Source organism: Eurosta solidaginis, chromosome 4, assembly GCF_040869045.1.
Source record: "Eurosta solidaginis isolate ZX-2024a chromosome 4, ASM4086904v1, whole genome shotgun sequence".
In the NCBI taxonomy this organism is placed as follows: domain Eukaryota; kingdom Metazoa; phylum Arthropoda; class Insecta; order Diptera; family Tephritidae; genus Eurosta; species Eurosta solidaginis.
The window spans coordinates 24,268,856-24,282,964 of NC_090322.1; the positions used below are offsets into that span (position 1 = coordinate 24,268,856).

A 14,109-nucleotide genomic window follows, 5' to 3' on the forward strand; every position below is an offset into this window, starting at 1 on the left:
AGATTTTCTTTTATTTGACTTGTATAGGCTAACTCATAAGAAGCTTTCTGATCAATAAATATGTATATGTTTTTAATTATATTTGTTTAATTCTCTGTATATATAATAATTTGTGATTTTCATATATATATGATATTGTAGATTTTTTTTTTAATAATTTGTAATTTTTTGCTTTGTTTGTTATTTTGTTTATATTACTCAGTGTGTTTATTTATATTTTGTTAATTTTCTATTGATATTTCAATATTTGCTAATCCTTTCATTTATTTTTTCGCTACTTAATTCAATTCTTACCATTTAATATACACATTCTCCTTAATTCTTTCTTTTATGTATGCTTATTGTTTTCCAGCCCTAGGTTAGGGACGAGGCATGCCGAGGGCTTTTTTTATTATTTTTCTAACTCGTTCTCTTGTTCTTGCGCGTGCACGACAGAACCAAAAACAAAAAAACGTTGAAAGCAATTCCATCTTTTTGTTTGGTTCGAACTTGAACTGATTTCAAGCGTTATTTGTGTGAATTTTTATGCAATGCAAATAACTGTTGAATCAACTTCGCACAATTTGTTGATTCTGAATTGAGTATTTCAACTTTAAAATCAACAAAAACACCAACTTGTTTTATTTGTTTTTGAAAGCTGCTCGTTAAACATACCCAATAGTAATACAATTTTCTAATAACTATTCTAACTTAAGGTTTATTGTTGTAGATTTAAGTATGTATTACGGTTTTACAGAAATTAGGAAATATTAATTTTTATCGGAGTAAATTAGTAAAAGTTCAAATTATTATTTAAAATTTTCACTTACTAATTAAATAATACTAATTATATAAAAAAAAATATATAAAAGTGTCTCGTGTTGTGTGTACCTAGCATTTTTGGCAGGTCCATTTTAAGCGGTTCCGACGCCTGAAACAGTTTCGGGATCGCTATTTTACGGTCGAAATAACAGTTTCGGTTTCGGATATTAATCAACGATTTGATAAACTAAACAAAAAAATCACTGCGTTTCAAACGTGATCAACGTACTTGAGTTAATTATTTTTTCGAATTCTTTAAGCTGTCTATTTCTTCGACATTTTCTCAAGTCACGACTACACTGGTACTTGCTTTTCGGCCAATTTTATTTCCAGCTTTGCCAGTTCTTCCTTTAATGCCTTTATGTTTCGCTCTCGTGTTTCCTCATTCTCGTTTTTATGCGTAACAATATGTATGCGCAGCTCTGAAGCAAAACGAAAAGCCGACGGGCACAATTCGCATCTATAGACATTGTCACCGACATGAGTACGTAAATGTTTGACATGGTCGTTACTTTGCGCAAAAGCGCGTGTGCAGTATTTACATTTGTATGGTTTTTCACCTGTGTGGGTGCGCACGTGGCGTTGCAGAGGGCCAGTATGAACAAAGCTTTTGTTTGGATGACATTGGAAATAAATAATTAAAATAAAAAATGCGTTAAAGATACTTACCGCATTTCACAATAATCGCATTTAAATGGCTTTTCGCCGTTATGAAATCTTTTATGCACCGTTAATTGATTTGATTTCGCGAAACGATCACCACATAAATCGCAAACATATCGTTTGATTGCTCTATGTATTACCTTGTGTTTGCTAACATCGCCGCTGCTACGAAATTTTAACGGACAATGTGGACATTCGTAAGCCTTAACGTCACTGTGACGCAAATGATGCGCTCTCATTTGGCTGTGTTTAATACAAAGACAATAAGATAAATTTATTAACTTCTTTTTGTTTTCATTTGTATTTTAGGTGTATATAAGTACTCAGATGTTTTGAATGCTTTACCGCACTCGGGACACAAATATGGTCGCTCGCCAGTATGTACACGCAAATGAGCCTTTAGCAGATACATTTTTTTAAAAGCTGTAAATACATTTTGTTAATATAAATCGCGTACATATGCGGGGACTTACGAAAGTGAGCATAGTTGGCCAGAAAAAATTCATTTATTCAATTCACCGCCGTTTGGGTAATAGTCTAGAACAGACGTCTTGAAATCAGTATTAATAATCTGAAGGCGGGAAATAAAAATTTTAAGGCAAGGTGCACACGAGGCTACGCTTCATAGACGCGTACAAGATATTTCATGTAGCTACAATTCCTTTACGCTTCAAGAGCGGCAGTTGAAGACCTTTGCCTACAAGGGGTAGTGACCTACAACTATAACTTGGCCCCCAGAGAGTTAGGTGGCCTAGAATATACCCGCGGCAGGTATGCCAGTCGTAAGAGGCGACTAAAATACCAAATTGATTCGTTCCTGAGATGGTCGATTAATTGTGCTTGTTAACGGAACGTACCGGATCTGCATCCGGCAAATGACCATCAAGATCGATAACAATCCGCAAAACCTTTTTTCCACATTGGAAACACAATTCACACACTTCTCATGACTACAAAAATTTTAAAACAAAAAATTTTAAGCATCTTGTTCCCCCTTTTCACAAGCGTACTTATGAGGATCTCTATTTAAAAACATGTGTGCGACACACTAACGTATACTATCAAACTTTTTTTACGAGTGCAATACGATAACGAGCCGAATCATCTGCGGAGGGCCTAGTCCTCGTGCTCATCTTGCCACCTTGAATCTTCATCCACCTCACTCTGAGATCCTTACAAACTTTTGAAAAGCGTTTTCCAGCATTTGCGAATGAATTGGTTGACACACTACGTGCACTCTTGCTAGTTTCCCCGTAATTATTATGAAAACATACTTTTGCTGCATTGATTGCAGGAATGCAATGGCTTTTCTGTTGGTAGTTTTTCCACAGGATGCCATATTCTTTTATGCTTATTTAAATTTTTTTGTGTGCTGTACGTCCTTTCACATATATCGCAAGTAGGTTCTTTTTTATCAGCTTTCTCATCGTGTGTTAAACGATGCAAATCTAATGATTCTTGTTTATGAAAACGTCGTTGACAAACATCACATTTAAATCGGAAATACGCAGATACATTTTTGGGCTGCTCGGACTCATCTGGTTTTTTATGACTCTTCAGATGACTCTTTAAATAGCGGGTTTGTTGGAAAGATTTATTGCATAGCGGACATGTGTATGTTAATAAACTATAAAAGAGTGATATATTTACATACATAAGTATCCTTCAAATACTCGTACTTACGGCAAGCTTATTTTCTGATTTGTAGTTTTTATTTGCACCTCATCCTTTATAGTGATAACTGAATGTATTCTTTCACTATCGCTATGTTCTATATTTGACTCATCAACACTTGCTACTTCGATTTTTACAAAATCACTTACATCAGTACACTCATTTGTTTCTTCATAACTTTGTAGCGGGTCAACAGGACTACTTGATTGTGATGCTTCCGACAATTGGTTCAACAATCCAAACTCTATGCTCGGTACTTTACCTTCTGCAACAAACTCTTGGACTGTATACTCGTTTGCGGTAATTTTGTCTTCCGATGATGATTCTGTTTTAGTTATTTTGAAATCAACATTTATATTAGCAATGAGATCGCGCAACTGCCGTTGGGATTGCACACAAGTTTGTTGGAAACTATGTAAATTAAGCAATTGCTCTAGGCATTTACGACAGATTTTCTTTGGCAGTTCATCAGTTGGCTGGACTTGAATTTGGGGTATTGTGCTGGATAACAGTTCGGCAATAGGTAAGGATTCACATTCCTCAATTGTGTCAAAGAGATATTGCCATTGTTGCTCTGGTTTAGTACTGATCTCATTGGAATAAACTTCCACAAGTTCTTTCATACATGTACGACACATGCAATCGAAAAACTGTTCACTCCTTGCATCCATAACCACCAGTCGCTATTAGATTTCAATATAGTAAACAATGGATACTATCCTAGATATTTGATGTAAGCAAGGTGATATTCGTATCCATAGATGAATGGATTTGCAACTCTTTGTTTCGAGAGAGCACTGTCAAAATGCACATTTTTTATAACATTTACCAATGATGCCACTCCAAACAAAAATGAATAGATCTGAAAATGGGGATTTTTGACATACATTTCGGCGATTATAGTTTCAATCATTTAATAAAATGATAGTCGTAAAATATTTATTTCCTTAAAGTTATTTTACAATAATACGACTAGTTAGAGTTAAATATAAACAAATCTAAGTAAACTCGCAGTGAAAACCATATATTCTATTGAAATTTCAGTAAATCGGACCTATGATATAATAGTTAACATTATCTAATGGATAGGGCTTATCCTACATGTCTGGCGTTCCAGATTCTGTGATCAAAATGGAATGGTTGCATCGGGAGTTCATATTTACAAACCCTGTTTTTAGTGATAACTTTTGAATGGGAAATAATATTTACATTCCGCCTTCGAACTAATAATACTTACACTAAAACAAGTTTTTTTATCCTTTTTCCCATAATTTTTGAACGCTATTCTACAGTTGTAGGTCAAACTAAAGTTTACCAAAATTTTTGGCACGTTTTTTGTTTTGGTTGGCACATTTTTTGTTCTGGCACCCGCTTCAGCTGGCGCGAGGGATTTATCTGTGATTGCTGCCAGCAACAACTAGAAGATAAATCCCTCGTGAGAGCGAAAATTAGAGAGCGTAAACAAAAGATTCGTATCAATCTAATCTATGTTCGTATCAAATGCGACAATCATATGAATGAAACCCTCGTAGGAATGGCACTTTACTTCCACGGTGCTCGATTTACTTCTTATGTTATTAATCGAAAGATTGGTCATCTGTAGAACCAGTAATCCGATATCTGAAAATGAGGTTTTACTTCTGTCAAGAGATATTTGCAATAAAAACCAAAATTTTCATGTGGTTCAAGGCGAATTCAGTAGAGGTGGTGTTATCCCAACAGCTGATTGCTTCTTCTTGATAATTTTCCATACAAAGCCCTGTACAACAATATGTCAGTTAATTGAAATCAATGAAAATTTTCTTTTGACTTGACATTCTTCTGCACGGCGAATTGGTTGAATTCGCTTTGACACCACCCAAGGCGAATTCAATAGAGGTGGTGTTATCCCAACCGCTGATTGCTTCTTCTTGATAATTTTCCATACAAAGCCTTGTACAACAAAATGTCAGTTAATCGAAATCAATGAAATTTTTCTTTTGACTTGGAATTCTTCTGCACGGCGAATTGGTTGAATTCGCTTTGCCACCACCTAGTATGGATTCGCCTTGGATGTGGTTGTAACTTCGACTATAATAGGGGGACTCATGAAAGCATATAAACTTATAAGGTGTAAAATTATATCAATTTACACACGCGGTTATATGAACGCACCTAGTAATAGGGGGACTCATGATAGCATATAAACTTATAAGGTGTAAAATTATATCCATTTACACTAGCGGTTATATGAACGCACCTAGTAATACTCTTGACTAACTTGATTGTTTTTCAGCTGTATTATTTCCAAAAAAATTTTTTTGATTGTTATACAAATTAAAAAATACCAAGATTAAGTGAAAAATCAAAACTAAAACGCCTTTACTTGCTGATGTTGGATATTTTTGATGAAAATGCCGTCTGTAATGTCTGCAAGGTTGCATTCCTTTGAGTTTACCGCGTTTACACAATGAAATGTGCGCGTAAATTTATACAAATTGTGTAAATGATTTTTCATACAAAATTTGACAGCTCGTGCGTAAACTAGATAAATTTATACGTTTACACACTTTATAAGGCATTTATACGGTTACATGAGTCCCCCTAATACTCTTGATAAACTTGATTGTTTATCAGCTGTATTATTGCCAAACAAAACTTTTTTGATTGTTATACAAATTAAAAATGCCAAGATTAAGTGAAAAATCAAAACTAAAACGCCTTTACTTGCTGATGTTGGAGCTTTCTGATGAAAATGCCTGCTGTAATGTCTGCAAGGTTGCATTGCTTTGAGTTTACCGCGTTTACACAATGAAATGCGCGCGTAAATTTATACAAATTGTGTAAATGATTTTTCATACAAAATTTGACAGCTCGTTTACGCACTAGATAAATTTATACGTTTACACACTTTATAAGGCATTTATACGGTTACATGAGTCCCCCTAATGAAATGTGCGCGTAAATTTATACAAATTGTGTAAATGATTTTTCATACAAAATTTGACAGTTCGTTTACGCACTAGATAAATTTATACGTTTACACACTTTATAAGGCATTTATACGGTTACATGAGTCCCCCTATTGCTTTGCAGTTTTAAGGGCCAATTAATGGTGACTTATATCCATAAAACCATAACCAGATAAAACAGCTGATTGAACCGACCTTATGGAAATCATACCATAACGCTAAAGTCATAACCATACCATAGCCAATCAATTGGTTTTTCGTTATATCCATAAAAAAATAATTTGTTTTTGAGTTGGAGAATTTATTAACTTTTTGTAGATTTTATTTATTGTTTCGCATACGTTTTGAATAAGAGACTTATTTTTTCGTTTTCTTCATTTTTATGAAATTTTCACGAATTTTAGGTTAGGCACCAACATGATTCAATTACTAGAGGTTTGTTCTCCAATGATGACAGATCTTTGACACTCCCAAGTTGAAAAGTCTGGACAGGTTGCTTTTACGGAGTAAGGAAAACGGGGAATAATTCAAAACCCTTCAGTGAAAATTGTAGTAGAAAAATATCTTTGGTAGTATATTAGTAGTGATAATAAATTTGTAAATGCCAACAGGTTTTGGGGGAAATAATTAATTTTCTACTATTTCGTGAATTGATAAAGTTATGTAGGTTTGGTCATTCTTTCAGAAATTGTTTGAAGAATTCCGTACGCTAGAATTTTATTCAAAAATGCACTATCTCAAAATTTGTTCCAAAAACTACTTTATATGAGCATAAGTTCAATGCATTTTTTCATAAGAGGGAATTAATGAAAAGCATTCTGAGATGAAGCGTTCTTCAATCTACCTCTGATATAGGGCGGTTTTGTGACAAATCGGGAAATTTTTGAAAAATATTTTGAGATAGCACGATTTTGAACAGGCAGCCGACATGGGGTGATACGTTACTCCGCAGCCGCAATGAACTGACATAAACAAAAATAAAAGATAATGGCTTATTGTCTTAGAACTTTATATTCCTACCTTGACTTTAAAAGAAGAGTTAAGTTTTTGTGCGGCCCTGCTACACAGGGAGTATTCACCTTTCTATTCTGAAATTTCGGAAAGCTCTTTTCCATTAAGTATTCACTGAAGCGTTCCGGATAAACCGCTAATTTAGAATATTCGGAATACGTTCATTTGATACTACCTCACGAGGCCCGAATATATCAAATAAGTATATACATAATATTTCAAATATAAACCGATTCTCCAAATTCTTAAATGGAGACGAATGTTCCGAACATACGGAATTAATAGAACAGAAGGTCGACTTTTAATACGCACCCAAAAATATTCAGAGAAGTGTCAAAAGACGCGTATTGACCTCGGTAACAATAATTCGAAGGCGGAAATAAAAATTTTAGCTCGTTCAAAAGATATTGTCGAAAAACCGAAAAATTGCCCCGGGTTGCGTTGACGGCTTCAGCCGAGCTTATAAAAAATTACCCTAGCCAGTCCACCAATGAGGTGGGTTCAAAATTGAATGCGTGCAAAATCCCTTTGTACACAAAATCTTTTTCAGTGCACCAAAACATTACAACAACCGCATGTAAATTGCCAACTTCAACTGCAAATATCTCTTCTTTTCTGCCTTCGGATTATTGTTGTCGAGGTAACCTCTCTCGATATTTTTAGACGTGTATTAGCAGTAGATTCCTTTTCTACACTTTTACCTGCATAAGTTGACATCCCCAATGAGTACATTACGTTATGGCATCTCCAATATCTACTAATGACATTTTTACGTGAATCGATTTATTAGTCGAGGTTTTGACGTTGAACGATGTATTTTTAATTAGTTTAGGTTTCGTATATTCCATGGTTCAACTATATACAGGTTGGCTCATCTGTAAAGCAACAAAATATCTCTGTTCAAATTGTCAAAATCTGTGTATTGGTGTTTGTGCGAATGGTATGGAATGTAAAATGTTGCCAATGTGTTTGTTTCATTTTGAGTTTCCCAGCTCCTTTTGACAATCCCTTCGACCATGCAATGACATAAATTAAATCAGCTGATGAGATGAGCCAACCTGTACATAATTGAACCATGGTATATTCATAGGTTTACGAAAGTGCACGATTTCTTGGTGTCCTCACTTTTCTTAAATTACCTTTGTTCAATGTTCAGCCATACTTATAGATCGAGGCATAGTTAATAAACTCACAATGAAATTAAAAAAAAAATTTGTAAGGAATTATGCAGTTCAGTACTTATCGGGTATTTTTGTAAACTGATTGCTTCCTATTTCTACTACTTATATTTATCGAAAATTCGCAAAGAAACAACACAGTTAGCGGATGTCAATTCGATTTGGGAGCAAAATGGCTGCAATTGTCAAAAAATGTGTCTGTCGAGCAAACCTTTTGTGATTGAAACATGAGGCACCAATAACTGATGTCTATTGGCTACTTGATATATTTCATTACAATTTTGTTTTTTGTTGCACTATAAAAGATGTTAAATCCCATTGCACCAATTTTTTATTTAAATAAATGAATGAATGAATGAATATGGATAAGTAAAAATATAGTTATGACTATGTCAACTTTAACTAGGGCTTTAGTAATTGTGAGCTAAGGTAAAAAATTACCCTTTTTTGTGTGGATGAGTCCATAGCCATCATCCGGTGGCAAAATCCTGAGCCAGATAAATAATTTTGCATGTAAATGCACCAACAAAGATTTGAGCCAGATAAATGCAGATAGAAGTCTGGTTAAATTTGTGAGCCCGATAATTTGTTAATTACTTCGGTAATAGTCTAGTTGAGGGGTCGACTGCTAATACGCTACCAAAAATATCGAGAGAGGTGTCAAAAGACGCGTATTAATCTCGAGAACAATAATCCGATCGCGGAAAAGAAAAATTTTATCTCTGTCCGGGTATATTTGCAGTTGAAGCTGGCGATTTCCATGTGGTTGTTGTGTTTGTACCCCCAAAAAAAATTGTACATCACCGTAGCGGTAGCCACGTTATACCACACCCCGGACTTAGCATGGCGTAGACCAGGGTTATTTTTTATAAGCACGGCCGAAGGCCGCCAACGCAAAAAGGTGTTCTGCGCAAAAATACTATGGATCCGACCCCCGGTTTCGGAGGTACCCGCGGGTCTTTTTTCGGTTTTTCGTTAATATCTTTTGAACGCGTCGTTTGACACCTCTCTCGATATTTTTGGTAGCGTATTAGCAGTCGACCCCTCAACTAGACTATTACCATTACTTCTTTTTAGTTTGGCAACGGTGCCTTTAATAAACCTACTTTTTCAAAAATAGATGTCGTTGCTTAGCCATTCGCCGTATGAGTTAAATGAAAAACACCGGCGACATCTGTCTATCACATTTCACGTGTGCGAAAATTTCACGACATCTGTTTCCCAAGTCTCTCAATGATCCAGAGCATTCCCGTGAGAATTGAGCGTGGGCCGGAGCTGTAAAACTCAGTGGATGACGGCACATATTCGTAAGAATAGAGATGATTATCCCCTTCCTATCAGGAAAAAAGCTATATGTATATCGATAACCAACGACGAAAAATTATTAACCTTCCGGCATCCGCAGGTAATCTTGTATACGCCGTGGCTGCTAAACGGATCCTCTGAGTTAGTGCTAGTTCTTAGTTTTCGCCCTAGATTGTTCGATGTTTTGAATGCAGTGTTAATGTTGTATTTTTTAAAGAAGTTTACCAATTTATGTTGTTTTTCCAGTATATGTCATAGTCGTCCAGCTATTATTTTCCTTTTCATTATTTCTTTTTGGTTCTCCATTTGTCCTTCTGAGCTTATCTACTAGCGCTTTTTTATATCCGTTGTTTGCAGCGATGTTATATATGAACTCAAGTTCTCTCTTATATGCCTCTTGTGTAAGAGGTGTTCTTTCAAGTCTATGTACCAAATGCCTTCATGCTGCATTTTTATGCTGTTGGGATGATTTGAGGTATTATCTATTATTGTGTCGGTGGCCGTTGGCTTTCTATATATGTCATAGTTAAATATTTTGCCTTCTTTATCAATATTTATCGTAAGGTTTAGATAGTTGATTCCTCCGTCTTTTTCGGTTTCCATTGTAACTTTTATATTTCCGACCTGCTTGTTGCGGTACTCCAGTGCAAGCTCTTCGTTATTAGTAGTTAAGACGCATATTATGTCATCCACATATCTAGCATAAAATGACACGCCTAATTTGGGCTTCAGCTCCTGTATGTACTTTTCCTCCAGATTTTGCATGAACACTTCCATAAGAATGGCTGTTGTGGGGCTTCCCATTCCAAGACCGTTTGTCTATATATCTTATTGTTAAATTGAAAATAGTTTTGGCATAAAGTGGTTTTTAGCGTATTTGTGATTTGCATGCTTTTCACTTTGTTTTTTGTATTATGAACAATTGTTGAGCTAACTATGTCCAAAGTCTCCGATAGTGGTACGATAGTTCTACGGATTAGTTCTGTTGTGTTAGCTATTGCATATTCGTTCCTTAACTCCAGAGTATCTCTCAATATCGTTTTTAAATATATGGACAGTTTGTAACATGTTACCGATTTAAAGTTAATGATGGGCCTCATTGGCGTGTCCGGCTTGTGGATTTTTTGTAGCGTAATCAGTGGAGGAGCCGAAGGGTTCATTTGGACCAATCTATGTGCCATGTTAGACTCTATTATGTTTGTTGCATTTTTTATAGCAACTTCGATTTGTTTTTGGTATTCATCTGTGGCATCCTCCCTTATTCCACGACATTTCATTTCCTCTATGAGTTCTTCGGTTTTGGCTATATATTCCTCTTTTTCGATTAGCACAATGGTGTTTCCTTTGTCCGCTTTCGTTGTGACAATATTGTTTTTCCTTAGTTTATGCCGTAGATTCTTTATTGTTTTCTCCCCTGCATTAGCTTTTTGTCCTTCCTGTGCTTTCTCCTTTTTTTATTATTTCCCTGCACATGTGTCTTGCGTGCTCCTGTTCCTCCTGTGGTATCAATGATATTGCGATCTCCGCATCTACAATCGCCTGCTCCGTTTTTGATACTGTATTTTGGTCCACGATATTGTGCTTCAGGCCCTTTTCGAGAAGTTGTGCGGCCACTGTTGTGAGGTTAACGAACTTGTCATTAAATTGGTTAGTTTTTTGTTTTTGGTTACACTCTAGTCGTCCTGCCAGCTTGTCCAATTTTCGGTTCTGTGACCTGTATTTTTGTTGTAGTTCCTGATCGACTTCTGTCTTTATGCAGTCGAAACATTCCATTAATGCAGTCGCAGGTAGTTGTTCTGCCAATCCTAAAGGATAGATAATAACTCGGTATTTATCTCATCCTTGTTGGAGTACAAGCTTTCCAACTCATATTTTAAAAAATCCTTTTCCGCTTTTCTAACTGTTTTCCTGTTAGATTTAGTATTTTCCTTTATTGTTATTTTAGCGAATTTTGGAGTAACATTCAATTCCAGGCATTGTTTGTCGAACCAAGTGCTCGCCTTTGCTTTATATATTTTCAGTAGGCGTCGCTTGTAAATTGTTAAGAGTCCGTTTGCGTTCAAGTTAAAAGCCTGACAAGCAATAACTCACTCATTTTGTTTTGTTGATTTTCGGCCAGGGTGGATACATGATGTATATTGGAACGATTTCCCGTCATCCCTTGTCAAATTTGGTTTTGAGACAAACCGGTTTCGGCGTTGTGCCATCATCAGTGTCGATTTTCGTTCTGATCTGTTGTTGTCGTTTGTCCTGTATTTATAGTTCGTAAGTACATGAGCAGGTATTGTCAAAATTGATGCTTGTGTATATTTAGTTATATGTATGTGCTGTGTGTTCATTCAGAACCGAGGGTGGTTTTTACTGATCGATTTGTGTGGCTGATTGAGGCAGGTAAAAATCCGTAATTTTAGTCGTTTGACCTTCTTTGTGGGTTTGTTGTTTTGATGCGTTGTTTTGTGTTTATTTGTTGTTGTGTATTTGTCTGTTGTACCTGGGTGTTACTTTGTTTCTTTTAAACAAGTTTTAAAGGATCGAATATTGTGTCAGAAAGTGTGTTTATCTGTTCGTTTATTCTTCTACCGTCGAATGTTTTCTGTTTGTAGATTTCCATGTTTTCGAGTACATTGAGACGTCGGTCTTTTGCTTGTACGTGAAGAACCCTATGTGTTTTCTTGATGTTTGTTGGGGAACATTCATTCTCGAACATGTGATTCGCGAAGTCAGACTGTGGTATAATGTTTGGATTCCGTATTTTTTTGTCGTAATCTCTAATGTGTTCTCTGAAGCTCGTTCTTATTTACCGTCCTGTTTGTCCTATGTAACTTATATTGGCATCCGCAGGTAAGCTTGTACACACCGTGGCTGCTAAACGGATCCTGAGTTAGTGCAAGTTCTTAGTTTTCGCCCTAGATTGTTCGATGTTTTGAATGCTGTGTTAATGTTGTGTTTTTTTAAGAAGTTTGCCAATTTATATGTTGCCTTTCCAGTATATGTCATAGTCGTCCAGCTATTATTTTCCTTTTCATCATTTCTTTTTGGTTCTCCTTTTGTCCTTCTGAGCTTATCGACTAGTGCTTTTTTATATCAGTTGTTTGCAGCGATGTTATGTTCATATGATCGTTACTTTGGGCAAAGGCGCGTTCGCAATATTTGCACTGGTATGGTTTTTCGCCAGTGTGTGTGCGTCATTCTGATGCTGTGCAGTCAATGTCAATTGCAATTTACTCTCTGCTTCCTTTAACGCTTTCATATTTTGTTCACGTGTCTCCTCATCCTCGTTTTTATGTGTTGCAAAATGTGAGCGTTTCTCTGACGCTAAACGAAACGCAGATGGGCATAGTTCACATCTATAGACATTACCGCCGATATGAAGGCGTAAATGCTTCATATGATCACCACTTTGGGCAAAGGCGCGTTCGCAATATTTGCATTTGTATGGTTTTTCGCCTGTGTGGGTACGCATATGACGGCGACAAGCGTCACCGACCACAAAGCTATGTTAGTTAGAGAGAAAGAAATAATTAAAGTAATATAAATACAAAAAGATAACTGTAAACATTTGGTTGGGCAATTCACAAGAGTGTCATATTCAGTTGTTTCCATATAAAATTTGATTTGAATAGGAGCCCTTGTGAACTGCCTACATATTCTGAGACACGACATACCGCTTATCACAATAATCACATTTAAATGGTTTTATGCCATTATGATACATTTTATGTGTTTTTAACTCGTGTGATTTGGCGAAGCGATCACCACATGTATCGCAGGCGTGTCGTTTGATTTCATCATGTACTAGTTTGTGTTTGGACAGGTCACTGCTACAACTGAACTTCATTGGGCAGTTTGGACACTCAAAACGCTTGACGTTATTGTGACGAAAACGATGCTGATTCATCTGACTACAAATTAAAACACATAAAAACGGAAAATAAAAAAATTTAAAATAAACTAAATGAAATTATGTACCCTGACGTGCTAAATGCCTTGCCACACTCTGGACACAAGTACGGTCGCTCACCAGTATGTGTACGCACATGAGTTTTCAATACAGAAGAAAGGGCAAAAGCTGTGAGATATTTTTTTAATATTAACCATTATTAATGTAATATATTTCAGTCATACCCTTATCACAAAATTCGCATGCATATTTTTTTGCTATATCTTTTTTATCTGAATGTTTGTTCTTTTTATGGCTCCATAAGGTTTGAACCGAACTCAACTTCTTGTTGCACACATCACAAGTATAAGTACGCACACCCGCTGTACTGTCGTGTTCCAAACGATGCTTCTGTAGCGATTCAGGCTTATAGAAAAAACGATCACAAATATTGCATTCATAACGGAAATATTCGATTTTTTCCTTAGGGATTTTTTTCTTTTTATGACGTTTTAAGTGATATTGCAAAAGGCGCCGCTGTTTAAAGGATTTCTTACATATTGGACAGAGATTTGGAGAAGAGCTAAAAAGTTTCATATATTTAAATTAGATCTTATGTACATGTGTATTATGACATGCCTTTTCA

General features: G+C 35.8%; 3 protein-coding genes across 8 annotated transcripts in view; all 3 read right to left on the minus strand.

Moving 5' to 3' along the window:
• Nucleotides 1-3,958, minus strand: LOC137249320 (zinc finger protein 660-like). The gene is made up of 5 exons (XM_067780674.1): nucleotides 3,148-3,958; nucleotides 2,739-3,091; nucleotides 1,788-1,887; nucleotides 1,471-1,707; nucleotides 1-1,408 (listed from the first exon to the last, which is right to left on the minus strand). Exons 1-5 carry the CDS (start codon nucleotides 3,807-3,809, stop codon nucleotides 1,096-1,098), a joined length of 1,665 nt encoding a protein of 554 aa, XP_067636775.1. The 5' UTR covers nucleotides 3,810-3,958; the 3' UTR covers nucleotides 1-1,095.
• Nucleotides 3,865-14,109, minus strand: part of LOC137249319 (zinc finger protein 345-like) — a 27,557-nt gene continuing 17,312 nt past the window's right edge. The window contains exon 6 of the mRNA XM_067780671.1: nucleotides 3,865-4,000. The gene's annotated coding sequence lies outside the window, so the exon portion shown is untranslated. The remainder of the gene's footprint in view (nucleotides 4,001-14,109) is intronic.
• The window catches only part of LOC137249317 (zinc finger protein 345-like), a 6,319-nt gene continuing 801 nt past the window's right edge, over nucleotides 8,592-14,109 (minus strand). Inside the window, exons 2-7 of one of the 6 annotated variants that reach the window (XR_010952343.1) lie at nucleotides 13,709-14,046; nucleotides 13,553-13,652; nucleotides 13,249-13,485; nucleotides 9,809-13,077; nucleotides 9,668-9,750; nucleotides 8,592-9,612 (exon numbers count right to left, since the gene is read on the minus strand). Coding sequence is in view for 1 of the 6 variants with exons in the window: in XM_067780668.1 (XP_067636769.1) it covers nucleotides 12,693-13,077; nucleotides 13,249-13,485; nucleotides 13,553-13,652; nucleotides 13,709-14,046 (1,060 nt within the window). In the remaining 5 variants the exon portion in view is untranslated. Of the gene's footprint in view, nucleotides 13,078-13,248; nucleotides 13,486-13,552; nucleotides 13,653-13,708; nucleotides 14,047-14,109 lie in introns of all 6 variants that reach the window. The other 5 variants (XR_010952341.1, XR_010952339.1, XR_010952342.1 and 2 more) reach the window with 5 other exon arrangements.

Excerpts from the sequence above, each read along its gene's own strand:
- LOC137249320 (XM_067780674.1), bottom strand. The coding sequence starts at position 3,809 with ATGGATGCAAGGAGTGAACAGTTTTTCGATTGCATGTGTCGTACATGT. Across the intron at positions 3,092-3,147 it reads AATCAGAAAATAAGCTTGCC|TTTATTAACATACACATGTC; the intron begins GTAAGTACGAGT and ends ACTCTTTTATAG. Across the intron at positions 1,409-1,470 it reads TGCGATTATTGTGAAATGCG|CTTTGTTCATACTGGCCCTC; the intron begins GTAAGTATCTTT and ends TCCAAACAAAAG.